The sequence below is a fragment of the Ochotona curzoniae genome, unplaced genomic scaffold (assembly GCF_017591425.1).
Source record: "Ochotona curzoniae isolate NIBS_2020 unplaced genomic scaffold, NIBS_Ocur_1.0 contig_2318, whole genome shotgun sequence".
NCBI classification, from domain to species: Eukaryota; Metazoa; Chordata; class Mammalia; order Lagomorpha; family Ochotonidae; genus Ochotona; species Ochotona curzoniae.
Genome location: NW_024465419.1, coordinates 13,014,220 through 13,026,706, shown reverse-complemented (window position 1 = coordinate 13,026,706; position 12,487 = coordinate 13,014,220). Strand labels below are relative to the sequence as shown.

At 41.8% G+C, this 12,487-nt stretch overlaps 1 protein-coding gene across 2 annotated transcripts in view; it reads right to left on the bottom strand.

Annotated features, from left to right (window-relative positions):
* The window catches only part of VPS13B (vacuolar protein sorting 13 homolog B), a 595,475-nt gene that overhangs the window by 38,686 nt on the left and 544,302 nt on the right, over positions 1 to 12,487 (bottom strand). For both annotated transcript variants that reach the window (XM_040972638.1, XM_040972637.1), the window contains exons 45-52: positions 10,102 to 10,365; positions 9,384 to 9,467; positions 9,029 to 9,204; positions 8,360 to 8,530; positions 7,803 to 8,004; positions 6,527 to 6,715; positions 3,545 to 3,691; positions 1,388 to 1,671 (exon numbers count right to left, since the gene is read on the bottom strand). In XM_040972638.1, coding sequence (XP_040828572.1) covers positions 1,388 to 1,671; positions 3,545 to 3,691; positions 6,527 to 6,715; positions 7,803 to 8,004; positions 8,360 to 8,530; positions 9,029 to 9,204; positions 9,384 to 9,467; positions 10,102 to 10,365 — 1,517 coding nt within the window. The remainder of the gene's footprint in view (positions 1 to 1,387; positions 1,672 to 3,544; positions 3,692 to 6,526; positions 6,716 to 7,802; positions 8,005 to 8,359; positions 8,531 to 9,028; positions 9,205 to 9,383; positions 9,468 to 10,101; positions 10,366 to 12,487) is intronic.

Sequence of the window (12,487 nt, the reverse complement as noted above, 5' to 3'; positions counted from 1 at the left end):
ACAAGCAAGTTTTGCTTTACAGGCATGAGTCCACACATCTTTCAAACACACTTCCTTATGCTCACCATGCTAAACATCTCCAACAGACTACAAGGCTAATCACTCCACTACAATGCTAGGGATTTTTGTAAATGTTGTGAAGAAAAACAAAAGAAAAGAAAAGCTGTGTGTAGGGCATATGACACCTTGCCATTACAAATCACTTAAGTTGCTATCTTCGAAAACACTATTAAAGGAGCCAAGCACTGTGGTGGGTGTGGGTTAGGCCACTGATGGTAATGCCAACCTCCCACCTGGGCACTGGTTTGAGTTTCACCTGCTCCACTTCCAATCCAGCTCCCTGCAAAGGCACCTGTGGAAGCAGCAAAAGATGACCCAAGTGCTTGGGTTCCTGCACCCATGTGGGAGACTTGGATGAACCGGCTGGTTCTGGTCTTCAGCCTGACCTATACCCAGTTGGCCTTCTGGGTAGTGAACCAGCTGATGAAAGATCCTGCTCTCTTCTCTTTTTGTAACTCTGCTTTTCAAGTAAATAAGCAAATCTTTAAAACTAAAACAAGTATTATTAAAAATCTCTGTATAACATTACAGAATCTCTGTGTAATATTACACATATATGAAAACAAACATTTGCACAATTTCTGTATGTCACTTTCAAAAAGATGAAGAAAAAAGTTAGCCTGGCTAAGACCTCAAAGTCAAGAGAATAAGGTACCTCTCATAAAGTTACAATATCTTTTCTTTTGTAGTTGCTACATATAGCATCGATATGTTATTCCTGACAGCTGGAGAAGAGCTGTATTGCATGCAAAACCACCAAGGCTAGTAGAACAAACCATTACGTGTCACTGGCTTGATTCTGTGGTTGTGATTTGCATAACTGATAATCAGGAATTAGAGCAGCTTGCATGCATGGACAACCACAGAATGGAGCCTTCTGTGACCTGGGTTTATCTTAACCTACCTATTTGAATGACTTTTTTTTTTTTTAAGAAAAATTCCATTTTGAAGTGAAATACAGGAAAATAAAAAGCGTTCCCAATTTGACCTTCTCATATTATTTCTCATCATTTTATAGAAGCTAAGAATACCTATAAGAAGGCAATCTTCTGCTATGATGTGTTGCTGCTCTCTGGTGGTACCCATGTCACTGCTCTCTCTGTTATAAGCTGCCATGAGACGAAGGCCTCATATAAGGTTCACTGGGTCCACCCACAAGTGATCCTAACATCTGGCCAACTGTATACAATGTGAAGAAGCCATTAAAGAGAAAAAGCAGAGCCTCGCATTGCATATGGGGAGCACTGCAACTATCCTCATCTCTTTTGGCATCATAACAGCTACACTGACGACCCAAGAAAGGCAATCACACACACACGTAAAATACCTGGTACAGAATCCGTCTTCCCTAAAATCCCCGATGGGCACTGCCACACTCTGCCTGGGAAACTCCTGTCTCACTATAGCTGGCAGGCTCCAGCACTGTGAGCCGTCGGCACCTGTGGCTGCAGAGAAGCCCAGCAGGATCTGCTTCTGAAGCAGTGATGTCTCCACCTCTGACTGGCCAATGTCAGGTGTTAAGTCCCAGCAAGGGAGGGAACTGGCTTTCAGCGCAGGCTGCTCTCCACCTGGACAAATGCTAAAAGTCGCACTGTCTGGAACACGGAGATTCTGAAAAGGCACAATGCAGAAAGAGCAAGTTAATTGTGGTAAGATGGCAAAGTCAAGCTATCCAAAGCACAACTTCTAAGAAATCATAAACCACATGTTCTCAGAACGTGGTTAGGTTGCAGCCATGGAATACTAGAAACGCTGTCTGTACCAGGGAGCCCCAAGACTGCTCATCATAAACTGACCCTGTGGTCGCTGCATGTCTGAGTGGCTGGCCCTGACCAACATCACAGGGCTGGGGTGACACAAGGTCTTCACGGTCTACCAGTTGTTACAATACCCTGATGCTACAGAGGGGCTGGAGGTGAGAACCCCCCTGGACTGGTACGGACACGCTCAAAGGGTGTGGTTTGCTGAGGGACACAGGCAGCTGAGAGGGAGCCTACGGACAAGTCATGCTTAAGGATTATCCTGAGGGTGGAGTTGATGCCAATTCCAGCCTTCTGGTGCACACTTCCTGGCACACTGGAAAATCTCAGTCCAGACCGCCACACAGAAAAGTGACGGCCATTCAATCTGGAGTTTGGATTTTCCCCACTACTTTGAGAGGTTAGGGACAATCTTTGTGGTTTTTTGTTTGGCTGGTTTTTTTTTTCCTTTTATTTTAAAAAGATTCACTTATTTGAAAGAGAGAGAATCTTCCATCCACTGGTTCAACTCCCCAAATGGCTGCAACAGGAACCAGGTACTTCTTTGGGATTCCCCACGTGGTGGGCCCAAGTACCTGGCTTTCCCTGAGCATATTCGTAGGAAGCTGGACTGGAGGTAGGGCAGCTGAGACAAACCTGTGCCCATATGGGATGCTGGTATCGAGGCTGTCGGCTTAACCCAGTATACCACAATACTGGCCTCTACTGATTTAATTCTCAAACTCTTTCGGGAATTCATTATTGTGCCCATTTTAAGGAGGAGAAAATGTCAGCATAAAGACCCCTCATCATGTTTCCAGGAACTCATGGGTAGGGAGAGGCAGTAAAATTATTAGGACACACACTGATTGCTGGTCAAGTCCTCACTCACTGTGCAAATCTTGGTGACCCCTGTTTCCCAGCTTGGTAGTCAATGGGAAATTTCTGGTCACCTATTTATTTTATCAACACCTGAAAGACCCAGGATGACATTTTTATAAATACCATAAGCACACTGTAAGATCTGAATCCCATTTGTTTGTTCTCAAATAAATTTCAGAGGTTGCTAATAAGGGGCAATGATAAACTACAGAGGCAGGTAAAGAAAGGTAAGACTTTCCTAAACCAAAGTTTCACTAGCATAAAATGACAGCCTACCACGTTGCACATGTGTTTTTTTTTAAGTTCTGTTAAATCCCTCCTTATTGTCTTAAAAAGCTAACTGTTCATTTTGATTGTACAAAGAGCTGAAGTAAAAATCCCTCTAAACATTCTTGGCTTTACTTCCTGTATGTAAACAGAGATGAGCTGCTACATTTGCATGTCAGTGTCTTTGCACACACACAGCTTGCTGCTCCCAGACCTCCCCCGCCCCAGCTTTCTGCTCACATGGCTGGCTCCTGGGAGGCAGATGTTGGTTTTGTGGGACTGGGGAGCCCATCACGAGGCCCTTGTTCCTGCTTGTGGTAGTTTAGCCAATGTGCTTGCGGGTTGTGCTGGAGCCGCTGGCCAGATGTGTTGCAGGCAGCACCCGCTGAAGTGTGTCAGCTGCTTGGTTAGATTTCTGCTAATTGCCTTGGAGGCACCGAACAGGACATCAGGCTTTTAGTTACAGCTAAAGTCAGGGAATTGCTTTTGACCTGTCTTCCTTTGATGGTCGCTTTGCATTTGCCCTGTGTTAAGCCTACCTATTTATTGTTAATTTATCCTAATGTGTACAAAACCACCAGGGTTTGATTGCTTACTTCCTTTCCAGGACATGGAGTGGAGACGACTAACTGAGGCTTATAGAAGATGTGGTATGGCGTGTTGTTGATGATCATGGTCTTGTCTTCAATCTGAATGATCTGGATACCTTGCTGGACCATGGAGGAGATGCAGAACTGACACAACTGCAAGGCAAGGAAGGAGACAGAAAGTGAGACAGTGTAACCCGGTAGCAGAAGCCTCTGGACTGGTCCAGAAAGGGTATTTTAGCCCTGATTTGCTTAGGATGGCATCAATTTCACCCTTTTCCACAGCATTTGATAGCATTTCCTTTCAGTTTCCAAAAATCCTAGGCCCAGGAAGAGGTTGGGATTTACACCACGGTACTTTAGCAAGGCAGTGGCTTTTGATGCTTCTGTGCAGGGACAGATGAGTCTTGCCTTCCAATTATTCCACAAACTACCTCACAAAATGCTCAAAGAGGCCCTGAGATGGAGCTGAGTGTCGCTCATTGTAACCACAGAGTTCAGTCGAGCTCCTCAGAGAAGTTCTGAGCCCTAATATGACAGCGATGATGATCAAAGGCGTCCTGACTCTCACATGTTGTTTGGCTACATTGCACTCTACCTGGTATGAGTACTTTGAATATTCACTCACAAAACCCTCACTCTGTCTACAAAGGGTGATTACTGCTACTCCATTTTAAGGAAGAGGAAAGAGGGGCAGAAGGCAGAGAAGTAACTTGCCCAATTTGCAAACATGAGTCTAACTGGGTTTGGAAGTCATGTTGTCTGGATCTAGGTGTAACTTTTTTTTTTCTCCTATTTCAAAGTCTGAGTTACAGAGAGAGAGAGAGACAGAGAGAGAGACAGAGAGACAGACAGACAGACAGACAGACAGACATAGACAGAGACAGTGATCTCCCATCCACTGTTTCTCTTCCCCAAATGGCCACAATGACTGGGGCAGGGCAAGGCTGAAGCCAGGAGGCAGGAGCTTCTTCTAGCCTCCCACATGGGTGCAGGGGCAGAAACACTTGGGCTATCTTCTGCTACTTTCCCAGGCCATTAGCAGGGAGTTGGATTAAAAGTGGAGCAGTTAGGACTCCATCTGGAATTCTAGCATACAGGTATCATCAGCTTTAACAGTTACATCAGTGAAAGGCCCTGGGTGCCACTGTTAACTACTTGGATTATCTCATTGCCATTCCATGTTATTATATAAGCAATTGATATGTAAAGGTATTACCTACCTAAAGATACTCATGCAGTAAGTGAAAATATCAGCACAGTGGTTACTCTCACAGGGTGCTCTAGGGACCCAAGGGAGTCCCTGAGAAGGGGGTCCCAAAGTAAAAACCATTTTTAGAATAATAAAGATCTTAATATGAAGATGTTCTTTATCTTATTCTTAATCTCCTCATGAACACACAGGAAAGGATCCAGGATGCCATCACCATGATGGGTAATAAGAATATGTCTGAATAGTCTTGGCATTTTGAACATTTGTTTTATTTTTTTGTAATACTGACATAATACATAGGATAATGGACCTCTTAGAATCTTGAATAAATTTTAAGAGTGTAAAGGCATCCTGAGACTAGAAAGTTTAAGATTTACTAGTAAAGAATAATAAGACATGAATACATTTTCCAACAGTTCATTCATTCACTCACATTTATTTAGTACTTGCTGTAGCTACTTTGTGAAGTGCTAGAAGAGTAGGGTGTTTGACTATATATTATAACATTCTCCTCCTGGTTTTGATGGTAGTTCTCAACTAACAACTATTCAACTTCGGGTGATTCATGCTTACAGCTCTTTGCCATTTACACCCATGTTACAGCACTTTGGCCAGCACAGCATAAACATGTGTTGCCCAGACAACTTTGAGGAGATGGATACCAGCCTTGAATACTGAAGAAATCCCAAGTTCTTGTTTCAGACACATTTAGTTTTTTTTTTTTTTAAATTTCCAAGCTCAGCTACCTCCTAAACTCTTCTCAAAGTGCTCTTCAAAGATACCCATCGAAAACATAACATCCCCCCGACCTGCTCACAGGAAGGTCATTCTGTATTTAGCTACTCTGGAAGTATCTCTTCTATTTTAAAGCTTTCATTTTTTCTATATTTATACTAGGGGAAAGAGAAGAGTGGGAGAGAGGGAGGGAAAGACGGAGGGAGAGAAAGACACGGAGAGAAATCTTGTTTGCTGGTCCATTACTCAAATATCTACAACAGCCTGGCCTGGGTCAGCCTGAAGCTGGGAGCTAGGAACTCGGTCTAGGTCTGCTGCAAGGCAGGACTCCACGCACTGGAGCCAGCACCTGCTGCCTCACAGTTCGGAAGCTGGACTTGGAAGTGGAGCTGAGACTCAGTACGCATACTTCTCTATTCGTGTCTCTTTTTCCTTAAAGATTTATTTATTTGAAAGGCAGTTACAGAGAGGGAGGGTGAGGGTGGTCTTCCATCTGCTGGTTCACTCCTCAAGTGGTCCCTGTAGCAGTGTTTTAACTGCCTGTCCCAAAGCATCCACAGAAAAATCAGAACTGACCCAGCCCACTCTGCTCAGGACTCCATGGCAGGGCTAGAACCCTTGCCGTGGGAGCCTCCGCCCTCGCACTCAGTGTTTAAGAATGTCAGCAACTCCACTTCCTGCTCTAGAAAGGGAGGCCTAGTACAATTTATAGATATTTTGGAATAAGTTCATTCCACCTCCACACATTCCCCCTCACCCTCACCCCGAACTGCATACTATAAATCAAGTGACTGCTGAGTGTTCTGAAATGGCGTGGTTATTGGATAAATTATGTGTCACAGCTTTTATCACTGGTAAAGAAGAAAAAAAAAACACTGTCAAACAGAGAGGTCTAAAGTTAAGAAGTCAAGTATTCCACTGTTATAAACTATTCAGAACAAGCAACACTAGGAAGGGTGTCACAGAAGAAAAGGACAGGCTCACTCGAGGTGGGAAAGGAGGGCAGGCACCCTCTGCCCCGAGCCGCACAGACTCTGTCTTACCTTCTGATGCCCTGGGAAAGCACCGAGCCGTATTTCGGCATCAACAAATGCTTCTTCATCCAGGGCCACGACTTCACTATTACCTCCGTCTTTCCACTTTGGAGATGTCAAGTTATGGACCAGTTTAATCGCTACTGACTTGTGCACAGTGTTTGTATTTGCCCAGTATATTCCAATTTGAAAGGCTTCCTGGAAAAATAATACCTCAATTATAAAATATTTTTCTAAACGTTGATACTTTTTTACCTCAGCCCTCAGGAATTTTTTTTTATTATTATATAATACATCTACTAAAGCAACCAAATATCCTATGATTTTTTTTCTTTCTCTCTTGCTCTCTTTTTTTGTAACAGGAACATAGATTTTAGCTTCATTCTAGGTGTCTTTTTTGGATTTACAATGGAATTCATGTTTATGGAAGGGGTAAATAACCAAACTCAAAAGGCCCAAAAGGTGACTATACCAAAAGCTTAAAAAGTGAAGGTTTCATCTTGTTTGACAAGAGAATAACATGCAAACATTCATATAGGTCACCATTCCAATTCCATAAATTAACACTGTCTAAATGTTAAAACACAAGGAGGAAAGATTAAATTAAATAAAGATGTTTATGGACTGGATTCTTTCTAAAAAACTTAAATTGCTTTCTGTCAAGAAAACTTTTTCAGAAGTTCTAGTCCCTTATACAGTTATATAGGTCTTCTTGAAACATACTAGCCTTATAAAAGTTCTTTTGGGACAGAACCTAAAATTTTCCTGGAAATTTTTGTTTTGTGAATAGATTTTGTTTCCTGAATCACTAATGAGTACATATTGTTATAATCAAATGGGTGGGCATCCAGATTATGGACACCACGTCAACCAATGAGGAAAAAGGAGCCCTGCCAAAAACAGTTGCTCAGGAATCCTTAACACCTTGCAGATCCCAGAGACTGTCCAGCAAAACTACAAAGAATATCCAAGGGGAACTTAGCATACAGTATTGCAGACCAACTCTAAGGCTTGTCAAATATCCTCACATATGATGGAAATGAGAATGTATCTAGTACAAGGTATCAAATTTAATGATAGTTCAAGCATGAATACTGCTGATGGGGGAAAAAAAGACATCTGAAAAGTTTCTGAATATCAAAGAACATTCCATACTCCTTAGGTATGCATCTATGAGGGCAGTTTTCCATAACTGATTCATTCTGTTAAGACCATAAATGCAACCTCAGAATAAAATGTAGTTGTTGAGAGAAAAGAATTCGTATTACTTGAAAAGTTATGGTACCTGAAAATTAGGAGGAATAATAACTTTGCCTGCAGGAACCTGTAGAACAATCTTCTCTCCTTCAAACAGCCAGAGGTCCCACTTGGACTGATTGATCAGCAGGGCCCAAGGAAGAAGTTCTATCAGCAAGGTTCTAACATATGGCTTCCAGACTGACAGCTTCACCCGCATCGGGCTATCCCACTGGCTCAGCTGCTCATTCCTGTTCCAAATACCACATCCAAGAGACTCAATGAAATGTGATGACTTCAGTATTCATGGAATATATTTAAGGATTCCAGACACACAATGTGACCATGTGACACCTCTTCTTACCAGAGCCATCCAATGCTAAATTTGCATATAGGAGAAGCCAACTTTTCATGCAATTCTGTTATAGACTATGATTGTAAAACTTTACAAAACATATACCCGCTAAATGATGAAAAGAATTTACAGATACATGCAAATACCCTATTTTCCTTATGTCATTTATTGTATCTAATATTTTTGTTTGTGAATAGTCATTCCCTAATGTTAAGAAATGTTTTTAGACACAGATGGTTTAAGAACATTACCTGTCAGAATCCTTCTTATTATAAGGCCATGTGGGTTGAATGGACTTTTCTCTTCCATAAAACTCATCAAGAATCTGATTCACTGTGCCTCCAGGCTGTACCTTAGTGGCTATCTGCTTAATGAGGGATGTGGAGATGGGAACTGCACAATCTGAAGGATCATATTCTTCTCTAGAATGTGGAAAGAAAACATGTGAATAATACCAGACTCATAAAGTGGTCTATATTATATATTAAGAAATATCTAATAATAAGTGTTTTATAAGCCAATACTTTTTATAGGATCAAGTCTGTTTTTGCTGATATAGGAAAGTATTCCAACTTTCAGGATGATCTGCGACTTAGCTTTTCCTCTTTCTCATCCTGCCCCGCCTCCCAAAAGTTGGGTGAGATTTTCAGTTGGCTCTTTGTTCGGTACAGAAATCATTTAAATGTAAATCTAAATTAAATTTCTTCAAGACCCTTCTTGTTTATTCCCAAGTTTATTCAGTAAGTCTAGATTTTGTGTAAAACTATAGAAGAGAGTAAGAGAACTAGGTAAAGCAGTTTTAAAAAGAAATATTCTTATGGCATACATACAACTCCATGTGTGCCTCTCCCTCACCAACAGTACCAGATTCTGCTTCCACTGAATTCCTCTCGGGAAAAGGTAAAGAGTTTTTCAAGTACCTTGCTTGAAATGTTAGGTGATGCACAAGGTCAGGTTCTATGTTTTGCAGTGTTTTTTCCTGGCCTTTTCCTGGAATAACTTGCGTTTCACTCAATCCCAAACTCCTTTTCTCCAAATGTATGATAATGGGGTCTGGAAGATGACTCCTCATGATAAAAAGAGGACTGAACACAATCTATAAAAATAAAAAGGCCAGAACAACTTTCATATTTGCTTTGTTGCAGTATTCCAGCTGTTTGATGCTGAAACAAACTTGCAATAAATCTCTTCTCTGGGTCACTCTGACCTTAATTTAGTTCAGAACAGGAAAGGTCAGAGTCATATACCATATTTTAGGATTGGGAGAACACTCACCATTCGCTGCTGCACTTGAGAGTTGGGTTCCAAAGTCAAAACTGTGCACCAGACATAAATAATGGAACTGTTTGAAGATGGCACCTGCATATGAGATAGAGAAAGGACTGACCAGTTTACTACTTCATCAGAATACAGATACAGTATCAGTTTGGAAGATATGAAAAGCTTACAGTTACAGAGAAAAACCTTTTAAATGCCAACTAAGCAAAAACAGACTTTATTATGGCATAAAGAGAATGCACAGTGAGTTGATGAAGCCAATTCTTTCCAGAAAGATGAAGGAGGGATTTGTATGAGGCTGAGTGGGAGAGTGACAGGGAGATTTTATTCTTTGTGGGAATCACACTGAATATGGTAAAGACCAAGGAGAGGTTAAAAAAAGAAGCCAGAGACCATCACAGATTACATAGTGTGAAAACGATCCCACAGTCCCATCCCAACCCACCCCCAAGCCCCGGTGCACAACAATCTTGCTCCAGAATTAACTTCTGGGAGTGACAAAGTCCCGGCTGTAAGTATACTAGAACTGACATGAATGTGTTGCATGTGGGAGGAGGAGGAGACAGTTGCAGAAGTTCTATTCCAGCCTTCCGATACTATTTCATGCCTCCAACCTTCATTATTTCTAGATGAATTGCAGGTGTTAAGTAAAGCACACACTAAGAAAGTTTCCATGTCAAAGCTGCTACATTCTGTATTGTATGACTTCTCATACCTGAATGACACTGCTGTATTCAGGGGCTTTGGATTCCAGACACACATCTCTTGACCAGTCTTCATCTCCTTTGGCCTTCACGCACAACTCTGTCAGCTCACTGTTTTCTAGTATGTACGAAGGCAATTTCTGCTTGGCTGTGAGACAGTCAAAATGTTCTCGAACCACAGCTTGTCCATCTTGACCAATGTAATGCTGAACAACTTTTAGTTCTATGCTTTGAGACAAGTAACTGCAAATGATCTGTCTCCCACAGATGATAATCTAAGAGACAAAAAAATTGACACCCAGGGCTTCTTTAGTTCAGACCAGTTATTAGAAATAGGTAATCATTTACATAAAGTACGTTGATGTTACTGTGACAAAAAAACATGAAGTCATTAGCTTGGGTAGTGTAAGGAAGAGACTTGAAATCTGCTCACCTTGAGTTTGCAAGTACAGATAAATAGGATGGCCCAGGAGCTTGAGAAGGAATGTGTAGCTACAGATAAACACTTGGGTAATAAAACCTTGCTAACCCACCAGGCAGAAGCAGTGTACGTGGAGGACAGGGTGGCAACACAAACCTAGGAGCCTGCAACTACAGTGCAGATTAATGGGAAGCAAGAGGAGGGGCCAAGAAGAGTGAAGCAATATGGAGGTGGACCAGGAGAAAGCAGTCTTACTCAAGCAATAAGAGAAATGACTGACTGGAGGGTAGGTAGCTGGTGGTCAAACCAATCATGAAGTCTAGGAGTCAAAAAGGATGGCAACGGAGCATTTAGCTCTGCAACTAAGACAGCAATTTTGACAATTTCTGGAAGCTAATTTTCAAGGCTTTACTGCACTCTCATTCAGTAAGAGATCTCTGTATAAACTGAGAATACAATCTTTAGTTCAAGATATATTATTTTATTCCAGGTTTTCTACACTGTAAAACTGTGTCTTTTTATAAAACACAAAAAATTATTCACCAGTTCCACGGATTGTCTGATTTTGCACTTAAGAGTATACTTCATAGCAGGTGTTAAGAAATGGAAAAGGTAATGACACATGTATTCATATGCATGGAATACTTTTAGAAAGATTACTTGTGTAATGTGAAATTACATTATGACTGGGAAAATGGGACTTTCACATATTAGATTTCCTATCTGTAATATTTTTATAGGTTATAAAATAACTGTATTATATACATAAACATGTAGTGGTTAATCTTAATGTATCAATATGATTGGGCCATGGAGTGCCAATCCCATTATTCAACTATTATTCTAAGTGAGTTTTCTTGATGAGATTACCATTTGGCTTGGTAGGAAGAGTGAAGCAGATGGCCCTCCACAACGTGGGTGTGCAGTATGCAAGCACACATAAGCACGTAAGAGGGACCACCTGTGCTGACTGCCTGAGTGGGACTTTGGTCTCTTCCAGCCTTCAGCCTTAGATTGAAACAATGGTCATTCCTGGGTCTTCCTGGAACTTCATGCTGTTAACTCCCCTGATTCTTAGGCCTTTATAGTCTGTCTAGAACTCCACATTGGCTGTCCAAAGTGGTTCCGGGAGATACAGGCATAGCTGTATCTACATTCATGTTAGTTAATTTTAATCAAACAACATACTGGCACCCTGTCCTTCTCTACCACTGCCTAATTTTATCTGGAGAACCCTAATCCATGCAAAGCTTTCTCACAAATAACCTCTCTTGTCCTCCCAGGAGCCTGTGTGGGTGCTGCTCTGACTCCCCATCTAGCAAGGAGAAAATGTCAGCAGAGTTACTGAATAATTTCCCTGCTCTCATTCAGCTCAGTTGGGTGAACACTGTTAAGCTCTCTAATAGCCTGTCACATTAAAAAGATAAAAAGAGAATAAAGATTGCCCATTATGACACTAATGTGGCAGACACCACTGGTTCCCTCTCCAATCACTGGTCCTGCCTTTTCCCTGGAGGTTAAAAACTGATTTGATTTTCATATCGAAACACGGCCAAGTACCCAGGGGAGCTGGCCATCTCCCTTGCCCCAAGTGCTACAGCATAACTGTTATCAGGTGATCCTGGCCATTCCCCTTTGAGCTGTGATCAGTTTAGGGGTGAATGTGGGACTCTATCTTGGCTAACAGCATGAACAGGGAAGACTGGTAAAAAGCTCTGAGGATGGACTTTATTCTCGATACCTGGGGGACACTTGGGCAAGCAGAAGCCCTCCTTTCCCCTCACAGAGGATGGTAGGAAGGGAGCATGAGGCTTTGGTGGCACAGAAGATGCTATGAAGGGGGCAAGTGGCTTTTGTAATCATCTTGAGACTAGAAGGCAAACCAGATGTATGGCAGAAAAGCAGAAGTGGCACTGAATTGCTCAGTCAGTCAGCACTGAACTTCCAGAGTTCTGTTACACAAAATCATTTTGTAA